General features: G+C 46.1%; 1 protein-coding gene across 3 annotated transcripts; it reads right to left on the bottom strand.

The window, feature by feature from the left end:
* Positions 1–7,881: 7,881 nt before the first annotated feature.
* Positions 7,882–15,642, bottom strand: mcm9 (minichromosome maintenance 9 homologous recombination repair factor). 3 transcript variants are annotated; one of them, XM_019896201.1, is made up of 15 exons: positions 15,228–15,642; positions 14,927–15,108; positions 14,428–14,593; positions 14,185–14,291; positions 13,838–14,044; positions 13,684–13,765; positions 13,347–13,547; positions 13,138–13,263; positions 12,630–12,749; positions 12,376–12,550; positions 12,043–12,245; positions 11,506–11,709; positions 11,308–11,390; positions 10,942–11,087; positions 7,882–10,508 (listed from the first exon to the last, which is right to left on the bottom strand). In XM_019896201.1, exons 2-15 carry the CDS (start codon positions 15,089–15,091, stop codon positions 8,909–8,911), a joined length of 3,585 nt encoding a protein of 1,194 aa, XP_019751760.1. In that variant the 5' UTR covers positions 15,092–15,108; positions 15,228–15,642; the 3' UTR covers positions 7,882–8,908. The 3 variants fall into 3 exon arrangements, with proteins under 3 accessions (XP_019751760.1, XP_019751759.1, XP_019751761.1); XM_019896200.1 differs by having other exon boundaries at positions 15,339–15,642; XM_019896202.1 differs by having other exon boundaries at positions 14,927–15,091; positions 15,339–15,642.
* Between the last annotated feature and the right edge of the window lie 255 nt (positions 15,643–15,897).

The raw sequence follows: 15,897 nt of genomic DNA, 5'->3' as shown, positions 1-15,897 counted from the left end.
CGGACGTGGCGCCCATCAACTCCTTCGATAGCTCGCGGAGGTACGGCGCTTCCCTTCCGCCGATCCGAGGTCGGGCGACGGGGGAAGCCGCCCAAGTCGACCTCCGGCGGGCCCGTTTCCAAGTGTTGATGGAGAAAGTCAGCAACCTGGTCACGTTTGACAAATAAATGCCGTTGCCATTTTCGCTCGGTTAGCGACGAGGAACTTTTAAAATTGCAGAGCTTTGAACTCGTTCACGTCGAAAATGAACTTCCCCGCAATGATGTTCAGATCAAGTTTGCCGCTTCTCGAAGATTGACATTTCCACGCGACCGACCGGTCGGTCTTCAGGTATTAAGCATAAAAGAGGATGGCGTCTTCGTTTTTGTAGCGCTACCTGTTCTGGACCTCTTACTTGAGAGCTTCTCAGTGTCTGATCGTTTCTCGGGTTCAAGTCATGAATGTTGGCATTCGGGTTTGTTGCCGCTTGGATGCGTGCTGCTCTCTCAGGGGGGGGTAGAACGCTTTCCTTCAAACCTGCGGGGGTTTTGTTGCTTTTATGGACCACGTCTGGGCCTTTTGTTGCATGACGGCCGCAGGAAATGAAAGTGCAGTTATAAAGGCAATCTTTCTGGAGGCCACGACTGAGCACAAACACTTGTTTGGAATCCGAGGGGAGGCGGGGCCTCCCGGCGTTTCAAAATCACCCTCCAAAACCACGCAGGGGAAATCCAGCTCAAGGTAATATAGCGCTGAACTGAGTTATTGGATTTTGATCCTGTAAACCTCAACCAGCTATATGGTTTTTGTTTTTTACGCTTAAAGCGGTGGTGTGCAAACTACTTTGTCTTGCAGCGCCTTGACCTGTGCGCTAACTGGCACGCTGCGAAAGATGATTCAAGAAGGCCCTCTGCTGGACTCAAACACTGCTCGTGCGGCCAGACAAGAAGGGCCGCCATCGTTGTGCAGCTCCTCGTTGCTTGCCTGCATGTGTGTGATTTGGTTTTGTTTGCGGCGTGCATTACAAACTGCCGTAGACAGGGAACGGCGTCGTTTTAAAAAAAAAAAAAAAAAAAAAAAAAAAGAACATAGTTACGTTTCAACTTCAAGGGTAGTGGTGTTCTGCCGATCACATAAATTGATCAAAATAAACTTCAGTATTAAATGTCAATAAAATCCTTGATTCCAAACCACTTTAAGCAGTGCACTTTTTTTTTTTTCCTGGAACGACGATGCGCTCCAAACGATTCCACCCAATCCAAGTGGCTGCGTTGCGTTTGTGCGGCATCGTCACCGGCACGCGGAATCGGCGTTGCGCTCACTTATGAAACGCGGGATCCATTTTTTTTGACAACCTGTGTCCCGAAACTGAGACTTTGCGCGCGGCAGCATGACCTTTGACCCGATCCCCACGTACAAAACATGACATGCTGAATCGGCTCCGTTGCGCCAGAGGCTTCATTAACATTCCCCGAGTGTTTACAGACAATTATTCAACACGGGGGCTTTTCTGTGGGCTTTACTCATTAGTGTCGCGGAGGAAACAAATCCTTTCTTGAAGGGAACGCAATCCCTGCCGATGCGACGATTTGCTTTAAAAGAGTACGTTCTTTCAAGTGCTGCTCCTGTGTGATATCCACTCATCGTGAAAAAACAAAATCATCCGATCAGTCCCGAAATTCCTCTTTGTGAACAACAAACGCCCCATTCTCCGATGCAAATAAATGGAAATTTACAGGTTTGGCACTTCACTCGCCAGCCTGCTCAACACGTGTAATGTGGCTAAACTTGCATCAATAAACGGGGAAAGAATTTCACTGGAACTAGTGAAATGAATCACAGTCCTGTTTCACACAATCAACATTTCTATTTATAAGTGAATTTAATCACCCCCTTAATTGAGCTTTCATTTTAATTGTCACCATATGCGCGGGGGACGTGGGGGGGGGGGCTGAATTCGGAGCAGCAAATACCTTGAAGAACGTCACATTGGGATCTTGTTTGAGGCTCGGTAAGAATGCTAGCAAGTCTTAGTCAGTTGCAAAAAAAATAAATAAAACAGAAACAAAACAAAAACCATTGTCATCTTTGCAAGGTCCCCCTTTTTTGATGGGCTTTGTTTTGAGATTGTGCAGGTGTGCCTCATGAAGTGTCCAGCAAGCGGCTTTCCCGAGCCTTCTGTGAATCTCACGGCAAAAGCGCGCAGAGGAGGCCGGAGGTCATTGTCGGGCGGAGGGAGAGTCAGCGTGCGGTCAAAGAAAAACACGAGCATCTGACAGCCCAGCTCGTGTTTGAACAGACGCGCATCCTCCCGCGTACACACTCGGTGGCTATTCCCTCTTGACCCAATTCCTTCCGCAGGTCACATGGTGACGAGTGGAATTGTTAGTCATTCATTGAGAGTCGACGAGACAAAGTGCCGTCAGAAGCACAGTTGCGATTTTGTCAGCGAAAACAACACGCTTGCGTAAGCCAGGTCGATGAAAAAGTGAACAGAGGGAACGGCAACCGTGTCGTACTGGCGCGGCTGGCGCCGTACAATACGCTGTCGAAATGTGAAGTCGTTATTTTAGCGATGGAACATGATTGCGTGATATTAGCAAGTGTTTGTGACAGCAATAAACGACCCACCAAATACGGTTTTTGTCTGCTCTTGAAAATGCAGCCGCGGATGACTTAACACACTTTGCAGATCAACGAGGCTGCAGACTTGTGCGGTTTGCCCGTGTGCCGCAAGAATTCGCTTTGGACATACAACTTGTTCATCCCCATATTTCCTCTCAACGCTCAATGCGGATTAACAAAGCGCCAAATGAGGCAGACCCAAGGCTGGCCCCTTTCACACACACACACACACACACACAAGGCAGCAAACAGACCCTCTCTTATCCACTCAACAAATGTTAGTGCAGCGACAAGCTGAGTATTTATAGCCTCAGTAACTCAATGATGCTTCATTAAAAGTCACAATCGTACGAAAGGGGCCCCCGCGTCAGGGCCAGAGCGGCAGAACGAGCATTGTTATAGATTTCTAATTTGAACCCCCTTGAGCAGAGTTCTACGTTTCGACATGCTTCAGTACCAAAAACAAAAACCATTACAAACATTACTCTCTCCAGTGTATGCGTGTGTGTGTGTGTGTGTGTGTGTGTGTGTGTGTGTGTGTGTTGAGGCATAACCACAAAGTCCAAGTTGTTCCACAACTGGACTAGTTCGGGCCAGAGCTGAGGCAGGACAAAGAGTCTTCCAAAATTGCACCCATGGGGGGTGAGGGAGGAGGCTTGCTGTAATTCGGAGGTCTGAAAGTAAAGCTGCTCTAATCAGATCCCGCAAGCCACGAGGAAAAGGTTGGCGGATGGAATCAAACACTCAGAGTGGGAAATGAAGACTTTGAAAACCTTACGTGCTCGTACACAGCGACACCAAAACAAAGGCAGGAAAAAGTCTCTTGGAGGGCATGAATGGATGTTTCCAGAACAGCTCAAGCCGCATTCAAATAACATCATTTGTCTCGGCTAATATTTGCTCAACTTGAAACCGAAGCCGGTCATGATCACTTGAGCTCAAGAATTCGTCGCACGGGTCACGCTAGCATGGGACACGAGGTGTGACTTCACGTTTGTCTGGCGACCAATCAGTACAGGGCGTACCCCACCTGGCGCCCAATGAACCGCTTGCCTCATCTTCATCTTCCCACCGACACTCATGAGGGCAAGCAGGACACAAAATATGCTCGGGAAATGATTTGCTCATTCAAACTCAATTTTTATCTTTGACTTTTGCCAACGCGTGAGACTCGCTTTTCAGTTGGACTCTTTTGGTGCTTTCTACCGTCTTTGTGATGACTTTATTGTCTGACATGAATTCTTTTTGTTCCATGTACAGCACTTCATACACAGCATTGGTTGTTTTAAAGTACTCTCGAAATACTGTTGACTGTTAAACGAACATTGACCAACATCACACTGCAGTCAAATTCTCACCTGTTGATTAACGTCTTCTGAGATGTGAAATCCTCTGAAGAAGCCATCGAAGAAATCCGCCTCCCTAGATAGGAGAAAAAAAAACAGTAGTCAGCAGCTGCCACTTTCTAGTCAAGGTCATTTTATGAACAAAATCTCTGTTCACGCTTATCTGTTTGCAAACACGGCCTGTGCATGAGCTTGCAAGCTTACAAAAGTACAGAGAGAAATGGACACAGAATGCATCCCTTAAGCCAATTTATGATTTCATTTTTTTGCATGCATACACATAATCAATCAATCAAAGGCAGTATTCCAGGCAGCCACTTCACAGAGCAGAGATCTGTGCTCTCCGTGGGGCCCAACTGCCACCGTCTGCCCCTCGGTGGCCCGCTTGCAGGTTCCTTCCTGAGCTGGAGGGAATGCTTCTTCATTCGGTTTGTTCTTTTGCTGTGTTGCAACGTTGCATGCACTCCTTGCCCAACCAAGACACAATAAAAGGCACATGCATTCGCAAGCGCATAGTTTGCTACGACTTTCCCACCTCTCTTGAACAAATACCACCACCCTCAATCCTGCCCATATGCTGTCAATTAAGGCTGACGGATAGCAACAAGGCTGCGCACACAGAAAAGATACAACTCGTTTGCCTTCCTCTGTGGAGTTTGCATGTTCTCCCCGTGCCCGCGTGGGTTTTCACCGGGTACTCCGGTTTCCCCGGCACATTCCAAAAACACGCACGGCAGGCTTAATTGGAGTTTGCATGTTCTCCCCGTGCCCGCGTGGGTTGGGTTTTCACCCGGTACTCCGCTTTTCCCCGCACATTCTAAAAACATGCACGGCAGGCTAATGGGGGCACTCGAAGGCACTTAACACACGCGCGCCAAAGCGAAGCAGAAAAATAAAGTCGTCACAAAGAGTTGATGAGTTTGTGAAAAGGAAATCGTTGCCTACCTTCAGTGGGAGACCTGACCGCGGAAGTATGCGGCGCACTTTTGCAGCTTGTTAACTATCGCAGCTCACGCGTCCAGTTCGAAAACGCTTCTCCTGGCGCTTCCAATTCGTTGCCAGTGCCGTCGGTGAATTGCGGATGAAACAAACTTTGATTGAGAATGATAAAAATAAAAAATAAAAAGCTACATGGCAACAGCTCTGATAGCAAGCAGCGCAGACTGCTGAGCGCTAACAAAACAAACTTTGATTGAGAATGATAAAAATAAAAAAATTAAAAAAAAGCTACATGGCAACAGCTCTGATAGCAAACAGCGCAGACTGCCGAGCGCTAACTACTTCCGGTGATGAAGGTCACGCGCCGCCGTAGGTTAAAGGTGACCTGCTTCATTTTATTTTATTAATATTTTTGGTACTTTTGGTGAAAGTGAGACTGATAGGGTGCACTGTGCATTAACGCAATAAAATATATTAATAACATGCAGAGACACACAAATGTTTTTTTTTTTTAATCTTAGTTTGTAGCAAACGTGTGTGACGTCATGCACCTTTGGGCAAAAAAAAAGTCTCAAGGAGGCCCCAAGAGGAGCCGGATGATGTGGCTGGGGCATCTGGTTCGGAGGCCTCTCCGGTGACGTATACCAGGCACAGCGCGCTGGTACTGGAATACGTCACCGGAGAGCCAACCCATGTTGCCCGGTTGGCCTGGGAACACTCTCGGAATGCCTCGGAAAAGTTTGGACCAAGTTGCCGGGGGGATGGAAGTCCGGGCTTCCCTGCTTCAACTCTTGACGTCGTGACCTGACCTCGGTTAAGCTGAAAATGGATGGATGTGATGCAAAGGCGTGTGACCATTCAGAGACGGGACGAGGTTACAAATGCCGTTGCATTTGGACGGCGATTTTGACATTGAAGCAAAAGACCTTTTCTCTCTCTCAAATCAAGCCCGCCTTTTCTCTATGATGATTTTATTGTCATCATATGACAACTTTATTTCCTTACACTTTGCCCTTTTTTTTTTTTCCTTGCGATTTGACTTTTTGTTTTTGGAATGTGGGCAAAGCAAGCACGATTGGATAAAAGCAAACCGGTAACTAAATAAATAAACAAGAAACTGACTGACACATATGCATGTTAAAAAAAAAAAAAAAAAAAAGAAGTGATAACAGCCCACTGTTCTCTGACTCGTCGCCATCACCATGCAACCTCTGGTCGATGATTGTTTCAACCTGTCTGAAATGAAACGCATTAGTAGCTAGATTCGGTCTGGCACCAACTTTCGTCTATTTTCCAGCTCTTCAAAGACTCCATGTAGCGACTTAAGTTCTATGGGAAAACAACTTCCTGCGCGTCTGGGACGTAACAACTTTTTGGTGAGATCACCTAATAATTTTGTGTTTGCAGGGGGCTCTGAAAAAGGAACAAAACGGCATACCGATTGGATTACACTTAATCAGACGTTGTTTGAAGATGCCGTAAATTTTATGCATTGGCACTTGTCAGTGTTTAATGCCTCTTGGCAGACTGCGGCATCTTTAATCACTCGCTTGAAGAAAAAAGAAAATCTGCTCGTGTCAGCAGTTATGGCGTCTTTTGTTTTTTGGGGCTTTTTTTTTTTTGTCCTGCAAGACCTCAATATGAATCAAGTAATGGGGGAGAACAACAACTATAAAACGAATGTCCAAAGTTTTAAATCCAGTGGAAAATGCATGTTCTTTCCAACAATTTGGTGCGTCACAGCACAGTCCAGTATGAAGCCTCAAACCTGCTATGAAAACCCACATGCAGGACAGAGTTGCGCGCACACACGCACGCATGCACATGTGTTATTTTGTCACAATTGCCTTAGACAGCAAATTCATTTCGGGTGAGCCGTCCCTTACGGATTGTGGTTGTGAAATGGTAAATACGGGCATTTGGAAAAAGAGTTCAAAAAAAAAAAAAAAAAAGACAGGCCAAGTCCTTGTAAGGAACACAACTTGATTTGAGCCCAGAAAAATCCAAATGAATAAGGTACTTATTGAGTGCGCAATGGCTGAATGTTTGAATACGTTTAGATAAGCATTCACTTTAAATGAAAAAAAAGAAAATCATCTTTATATGATGTTTGTGTACATTGTGACAATAATAACCCCCAAAAAGTTGGCCTGTTTCAACTAGCTCCAAACCAGGGTATCATTTAATAAGAGAAAAAAAACAGCGTAGACCATGCCAGAAAACCTCTTAAAAAGGTTTAAAAAAAAAAACATTTAAAAGGAACTTTAAAGAGTTACTTTGGGCAGGTGAACCCAACGGCAACTTGAATTAGAAGGATGGAAAGAGGCACGCGGAGAAGGAAAGCAACAGCTGGCGATCCAAAGCATATAACATCTTGTGTCAGAATATGATGGTGGCGGTGTCAAAGCGAGGTCGCGTACAAACGCTCACTGGTTGGCTTTTGTTGCGCTGCATTCCAACTGAACCCGAGGTGACCTGTGGTATGTGATGTCAATATCCCATTATACAATTTGTTGGACGGTATGTTTTTGCAAATTGCACCAGAGATGAATATTTCAGCAACAGACATTTTGATGCATTCTTTTTATTGAATCAAAGCGACGGCTACTACCAGTCAGTCCCATCATGAGTGTGGTCGTCCAAAGATATCATGAGCAACCCCATTCAAAAGATCTAAATAATAAACTCCTTTATTCAATGTTCACTTGTCGAGAAACATTTCTTTTCTTTTTCCCATTTTTCATGTCCATTTGCTGAAATGACCATCGGTCGCTCAGGCCTATGGATAGACCACCCACGGCTCAGTTTGAGATTGTCACGTGACCAGCCTAAAAAAAATAAATAAATAAAACAGAGCCGCGATTGGTCGTTCCCTGAGACCAGAGTCATTTTCAGTTGACAGCAAGTGGCGACGAAAATTGTTTTGTCGAGTAACCGGTCAGGCGCTTTTTGGGAAAATCCGTCATCTACTTCATGTTGAACTTGAAGTGAGTTCGTCAGTGCTTAGTTATGATCTACGCCTCAAGTCTCGCACCAGAACGGCCAGTGGTAACAATGTAAACTGCTGACCGAACTTTACGTTGCCAACAATGTGAAATGAAGTGCAAGTTGCAGCCAGAGTCAGGCCACTTCGACTCCAACCCGACCCCCGCCACCCCACCCCCTCCATCTTCTCCGACAAGTTAGCGCAAAGTGTATCGAAAATGGCTACATTGTTTTCATGCCCAACTTCAAATGATTGCTTTAATTAAAGGTCGGGATAATCCAGTGGACCTTTTTTGTGCCCATGTATACTTTTAAAATAAATTGTCAATGTCATGTAAACCCAGATGGCTGGCAATTAAATTAAGCGCAAACTGTGCTCCAGGAAACGTCGCATCCCGGTTTATGAAATGGGATAGGAGTCCATCAAATAAAGAAAGACAAGCTTTATATTAAAAAAACAAAAAACATCTATGAAATAAAGATCACGATCACCGGTTCTGCTCTGAAGTGCTTTTGGGGCGCAGTTTGCCATGACGTTTCCCTATGTCACATTAGCGTTTGCAATATACTCTACTCTTAATCCCACTCCCTAATCTCCCTTGGTGTTAAAGAAAGCTCTAATTACTGCCATTTGAAAAGAGCAGGAGACGTCTTTTGATGTAACGTTACTGTCCAAATCCAATTAGCGCAACACTGTCAACATTGCTTTGCCGTGACGGTCCGCGCATTGCCTTCAAATTCGCCACGGCTCGTCGACTGCCGACGGTGAAAAAAAACCCACCAAAAGTCAATTCTTTGTTTGAAAAAGACAAGCCAAGACTGATGTTGCGAATTTTAAAGGAGAACTAAAGATCGACCTTAAGATACTGCTAATGCGTGAATTAATGGATCATTTTACACCGCCTGTGAAGAATAGCAAGACTGGAACTGTCGGGATTGACAGCAGATCAAGGTTTCCCTCTAGAGGCCATCTATGACATAACTTTAAAAAAAACGCAACTTGCTTTTTTTTTTTTTCCTTCTCGGGGGGTCTGCTACCTAGAATATCGCACTTTGGCTTTCTTTGCGACCTCTTTGTCCCAGTCAGTGTCAAGAATGTCATCATTTAAGTCACCAGAGCCAAAGAGAGAAGTTTTGACAAACACAGCTTTCGAACCGCACGGAGCACTTGCTGGAGTGCCCGATTCCAAACACTTCTTCTTCATCTTGACGGAATTATGAAATACCGTGGCCCTACCTTGACCCATTTTTACCACATGTGTTCCAGAAGGAGTCGGTTCCGTTAGTTTTATGCTTGCACATGCCGCTGGGCCATGTTCCAAAGGAGGCGGATTCTGCGAGGCGTTCGGGGAAGATGAAGCAGCTTTTACCTCTCGCATTCTTTTCATTCTTTTTGGTCTTTCTTCGGTTGTTCTGTCGGAAGCGGTCCTCGATAATTCCACACATTCTTTTTCACGTGGACTTTTTTCCAGTTGGTGATTCTTTTCCAGGTCTGCCGGAAGTGTGGGTCTGGGTTCGGTTGTGCCGCTGAAAGAGAATCTTGAAAGCTTAGCGAGAGTTGAGGGGGTGACTGTGGACTTTGCGGGGCTGGAAGTCGCTCTTAAAGGTGTCAAACTTTCTTTACTCCGGAGACCATCTTGGCTCCCCATGTCAGGTCTTTGGCTTATCGTGCCACCAGTCTGTGCTCGTGGTGGTTTGTCCTTTTCCAGTTCTTCTGGCGGAAAAGACAACGTGGTTTTATTGCTGACACAGCTCACTTGCTTTTTCACGCTTCCACCTTTGAAACTAGGGTGCTTTTCACGCGTTTTATTTTTTCTACCGTCGTTCCTCGGAAGCGCACCCTTGGCCTCATCGTTGCTGCCAACCTTGTGTTGAACGTTTGGACCATTTCTGCTGTCCAGGTTGCATTCAGGTGACCTCGCGCCGGAATTGACACCGCCGACGACGGGTGTCATCTTCTTCGGTTTGAATACAAAGTCTGAAAACTTGAAAGGAATATTTTCATCTGAAGCCGCAATCGTGTCCGGTAGCCGAGCGCTCATGGTTTTCGTCGCAGTGTGAAACCGTGGCTTACTCTGAATTCGGTGATCCACGCCCGTATTGGAAGTTGCGTCTGAAACGGTGACAGCTTGACTTGCATTCTTCACAGCGACCTCACTTTCTCCAAGTCCAATCTCTGCTTTGTCACTTTGCTGGAGTTTACGCCGAAGCTGAATTGCACTCCCGGGCGGCTCTGCGTGTTGTCTGTCAGGTCCGCGTAGATTCTCTTGAGCGTCGGGGTGTTTCTCTCCGATCATTCCACCTTCCTCAGCGGTAACAGTGACTGTCAGGTCTCTCTTTGAATTCAGATGATAGTTTACTGGAGAACTGGCCTTAGTCGTCACACCGGGGTCTGTTTTTTGATTGGCGTCAAGTTGAGTTGAAGTGAATACCGCAGAGGAGATTTCATTTGACGTTCGAGAAGGCGTGATGGAGTAAAACCAATCCAAGCCGCTCTCCGGCTCAGCACCGCTCATGGAGGTCTCCGGTACGTCCGATTGCATGGCGGTGATCGAGTCTGTTTCTCCAGGATGAGGATGGTGGCCATCAGTTGGCTGCTCAGAGCTGGAAGCCTCGACGGTGCTGCTCCCAAGCCTAAAAAAAAAACAATGAATGAATGCATGCATGCCACAGTGATCGCTCGCCACTCACAGAAGGCAATGTTAATTACTGTATAAGGTTTTAGAATGAAAGACTTAATGCGTGTGTGGCTGTCATCTTTGTCTCAACTGTGTAAAATATACACACTGGACATCATTTTATTTTTTCATGACAGCTAGGTTAACGCCAAAAACAACTCAACTTTGATGAGGATGAGAGTTCAAAATTAAAGTGTAGTTGCGTAAAGGCGTGGCTTCCGGATTTTCTTTTCAGTTTTGTCAATAGTGTTCTTTTGGGCATTTTACATTTGACTTATTGATCAACGAACAATAAAAATAGACTCGTAAAACAAAAATATGCTTGCAAAAAAATGGCTAGCATGGTGGAATGGCTAACTGAGAGAGCCACGCCCACAACATGGACCCACCTGGCCAATCTGTCCATCTCCTTCTGAAGTAAGACGGGCAGTTTCAGGCCTCCTAACAGTACCTGACACTGCGTCTGATACTGCTGACCGGGGTCATCAGGGAATGAGGTCAGCACTGCATTTACACTTCCGAGCAAACCGCCACCCTAAAAGAGTGCATACAGTTTTACAATTGTCATTTAATCGTAAAAAACAAACAAACAATGAACAAAGATGTTTTACACGAGTATAATTAGCACAGACTCCAGTGTCATACCTTTCGATATTATTCAACCACAAAAGTACCTGTGAAATTGGCACCAAAGTATGAAGCGATTCCTCTACGTAATAGCGTTGTGTTGGTGTACCAAGTGACGTTTCAAATACCTGCATGGAGCACTCCATGACAGAGACGGCCATAACAGCATCCTCGATAGTTACAGTCTCTCTGTACATGAGTCGAGCATGGGCTGTGCGGATTTAAAACAGTTCACTGATGAGGATTGTAATCACAGTTCTTATACTCGCGTGCATCGTAGGGATGGTCCGATCTGACACTACATTTTGAATTCTTTTTTTCCTCACCTTCAGCCAGTCTGCTCAAACTCTCCAGCATGCGGATGGTTGTGCGCGCAGCATTGCGGCCTTCGCTCTGCCTTTGCAGCTGATAGTACCTTGATAAGATGGAGTTGGCCTCCACCGAAACCTGTGGCTGCAAACGCTTTATGACACAGAAATAGGCCTTCATTTTCTCCATGGGCCATAGGGCGGAGCACTCAGACGGTAGCCCTGAGAACAAAGAATGGGGTCGAATTGGAACACTTTCGCCATGCTAAAATCAATCGCGGGGTACACAGAGACCACCAAGCATCCGCGCTCATGATTACATCTTGGGCCAAATTTGAGTGTTCCATTAATAACCTGCCATGCATGTTTTTGGAATGTGGAAGGAACCCAGAGAAAACCCATGCAGGCACGGGCAGAACGTGCAAACTCCACACGGGAACCGGAATCAAACCTCGCACCTCTGCACCGTGAGGCCGGCGAGCTAACCAGTCGCCCACCGTGCTGCCCGACAAAAATGCAAACTTTTTTTTTTAAGAATGTGAATCTTCTCCCTACCTCGATCCTCCAGAATGAAGGATGAGATGATGCGGTCCCAGTCTGTATTTCTGTTGTCCAGCAGAACCAGAACCAGGTCAAACCGACTTAGCAAAGGGCTTGCCAGCGCTATGTTGACTGACAGGGATTCCTTTGGGTCATACTGGCTTTTTGGGTTGGTCGCTGCCAGGATGGTCGTTCGAGTGTTCAGCTTGCAGACCATACTATGGAGAGGGAAAAAAAAGCAACAATGCCGAGGACAGAATCTTTGAGTGCTGTCTACACAAAGGGTAAAAATTCACATTTTGGTCAGACCGTCCCCCCCATCGAATAATCTTGCGATGAATATCCTACCCAGCCTTGGCCACGCTAATGGACTGTTGCTCCATCGCTTCGTGGATGCTGATGCGGTCGTGTTCCTTGATACTGTTGAATTCATCGATGCAGCATAAACCGCCATCCGAGAGGACCAGGGCCCCTGCCTCCAGATGCCAATCACCTCCGTCCTTCACTGCGGCCACCGTCAGCCCTGCAGCAATTGAGACAATGCGCAAGTCCGCTGCACATCGGTGCGAGAATGTCAAAAGCCTGATGAAGGGCACACGTACCCGCACTCGTTGAACCGATTCCGGCGGTGAGCACAGAGCGAGGCATCATCTTGGCTGCGTATTTTAAAAACTGAGACTTGCCCGTCCCGGGGTCCCCAACGAGCAACAGGTGACATTCGCCTAATGAGCAGAAGATAAGACGGCAACCAACCGTCGCGTCAGCGTTCTACTTTGCGCCTTGCGGTTTTTGTCTCTTTCTCTGGAAAGGCCCTCACTGAATGAAATTGAAAAAACATATTGGGCGGTGATCAGTATTTCGATCACAGCGCGCGTTTGTGTTTCCGAAACAATTTGCCTTCTCAGCTTTAGCAGAGAGCTGCTACGGAAACGGTTTTCCAAAAGTAACTAGAAAATGTGGCCAATATATCGTTGCGCGCGTAACTGACTTACGCGTGTTTCAGAAATGGAAGTTGACAAAAGTGGCCCTTGCATTTCTATGAATGCGGCCCTCAAACGTAAAAGTTTGGACAGCGCTGCTTTTGTGAGAAATATCCAACAGGATCAATACCCCTGGTCTTGGTTCCAGAAGAATCTATTCTCTGCACCCCTCCAGCGAGCACCATGGCAACGGCCAGTTTGATCACATACATGCCGAACACTTGAGGGCACAGACTCAGCAAGATCTGGTTCCTACCTGCAGAGGATGAAGAGAGAATTTTTTTTTTTTAAAAAATCTTCAAGCAGAATCGATGATTGGAAGCGGGGAGAACTTCTTACCAGCTATCGGATCACATTTGTGGCTCTCCCAGAATTCTTTGAATTCCTTCTGAACATCTTCTATGAGTAAAGAAGCTGCGCCCTGCTGGTTGTTGACTTCCACGTTGTTGGCTTTGAGAACGAGCTCCACATCGCAGCGAGCACCCTCATAAAAGGGTTTCCAGCGTTGGCACATCACTCCATAAACGGTCACATCATCTCCTTGGGAAGCCCATTCGATCAAAACGCTGCATCAGATGACACACGAAATGCTCGGGCTTTCGCAAAGCCGTTTTTACCTTTTGGCAGTAAATGTGTTCAGTGATTTGGTACTGAAAAAAAAATGTTGGCTTCCTACCTGACTTGCAGCTGTCCACAAGGTCATCCTCCAGAACCACAACCATAGAACGAGGAATGCTGCCCACTGACAACCTCTGCACCTGTCATTTGGATGGCGATTGAAATTATTCATTGAGTAATGAGAGGGTACGAAAATACACCGTCGCCCTTACTTGCTCTTGTATTTTGATCTCCTGGTAATCCCTGCAGGCAGTAGGCTCCGACCCTCCAGACAGACAGCTGAACTTGCACGAGTTACAGCCATCGGGATTGGGGCAGGCCGCCGGTGGGACGAAGGCATAGAACTGCTCAAAGTCAGCCCGCAGCACGAAAACATGACGACACTTGGTGCACATGTAGTCGCGCCCGTACTCCAGAACCTACGGAGGCGAGAGATTAATACGCACGGCTCGATCTAAAGCCAAGCAACAAGAGACAACACATCAACACCAATGGAGACGTTCGTCACAGTCCAATAACGTCCATGTTGTGTAAAGTGTCCAAACAACGGCCCGACTACCTTGGCAACACTCGTGCGTATGACAGTCCCAGTGACGGACAAGAAATGCCCAACATCTCTCGACCGCGGAATGGTGTCCCTTGTGAGTTCTGGACAAACTGGTAGACCTGGATACACAAGAGGGATGGTAACGCGCACACACACACACACACACACACACACCGCCGCCGCAACACGATGCGGATAAGCGAAAGAAGATCGCTGGTTGGACATGAGACCATCACACTGATTTGGATATCTGACCTGTGATACGTGCATGGAGGGTGTGATTCATTTGCGGTTGTCTTGGGCGCAGTCCATCCAAACGCTTAACAGAGGCGTTCCCTGACAACTCCATGGCTGTTTTGTGCAAAACCTTATCAAATATTGTCAGGACATCACTGGGATAGGCGTTGAAATAGTCACCAATCTGAGGGCAAGTAACACGCAAATGCGTACATACAATAAAAATACAATAATGCAATAGGCATGCGTGACATGTCAGAAAATATGAAGAGGAAAAAAAAATCGATCATTGTTTTGTTGGGTAAAATCAGATGGACATTTGGTTAGACACCAAGATAAACTGGCTGCCTTCATGAAGTCCTACAGAAATCCGAGAATTATTATCTGAAATCAGAGAGCGTGGACAATTTGAACAACGGCTGTAGACTATTGAGGATTTACAAGTAATCATTTCTGAACGTGCACGGCATTCTGAATGTTTCCGTTCGAGTCAGTCTTTTATTTCTGGTTCAAGTACCTCCATGTTGGCTTCAAACAATGTCATAGCATTGATAACAACAGGCCGATGACTGTCATCGCTGGAGGCTGCAAGGAGCTTCACCATGTCATCTTGATGATACTCTGAAATATAGGCTTCGAACATCTGGCTAATCACGGCCTCCTGTTCTGCATTTAGCGCCATCTTGAAGAAAGACCCACCTGCAAAAACAGACGACGGCAAATGTTATGATCATAAGCATTAGTGTGTACACAACGTCACTCTTTGCAGAAGTGTCACATGGCAAAAGTCAGTGCAAATTATTTACTATGAGACGCACCCCTTCTTTCGAACAGTGAATTCGTGATGGCACCTGCCGCGTTGTACACGGTGTATTTAATTCATTTAGGTAGTTTTCGGCTGTGTGAAACCAAAACGACATTCATCCCACCTTGTCGCGGTGTACGAACTTTATCCGTTTGCTTAGTCATCCATTTTGGGTCCAACTTCAAACTGCGTAGCTGGTTATAATACTGAAGTCTGCAATTACACTTAAAAATAAAAGCAGAAACAAGAAGCACGTCTCAACGACAAACACAATTTTTCGGCGGAAACTCGTCATATTCCCCGCTTGAGTTTCGCGCTCCGGGTGTATTTCCCCCCGCCTCCGGATTTTGTCTTGAAGGCAGGAAGTGCTGTCGCAAATGAGCAATACTGAATTATTGTTTTCATGGTTGGTTATTTTTATGTGACAATGTCACTCGCGAAGCTTTTAAATTATACGTAAATTTATTACAGTGCAGTACCAATCATCAACTGTATACGGAGCCAAGTGAGAAACATCCCCCGTAAACCGGAAACGGAAACCACAATCCTGAGAGAACGCATTCACAAGTAGGATTAGAAGATTAAACAGGCACGATAACACAGAGAACAAAATGGTCTTTAAAGTGGCTCACTGAAGTCAAAATAAAACGAAAGAAAATAAATCACACGCTAAGGACGCCATC

This window comes from Hippocampus comes, unplaced genomic scaffold, assembly GCF_001891065.2.
Source record: "Hippocampus comes isolate QL1 unplaced genomic scaffold, H_comes_QL1_v1.1 scaffold170, whole genome shotgun sequence".
NCBI lineage: Eukaryota > Metazoa > Chordata > Actinopteri > Syngnathiformes > Syngnathidae > Hippocampus > Hippocampus comes.
The sequence above is the reverse complement of the archived record's forward strand: the minus strand, read 5'-3'. Positions and strand labels throughout refer to the sequence as shown.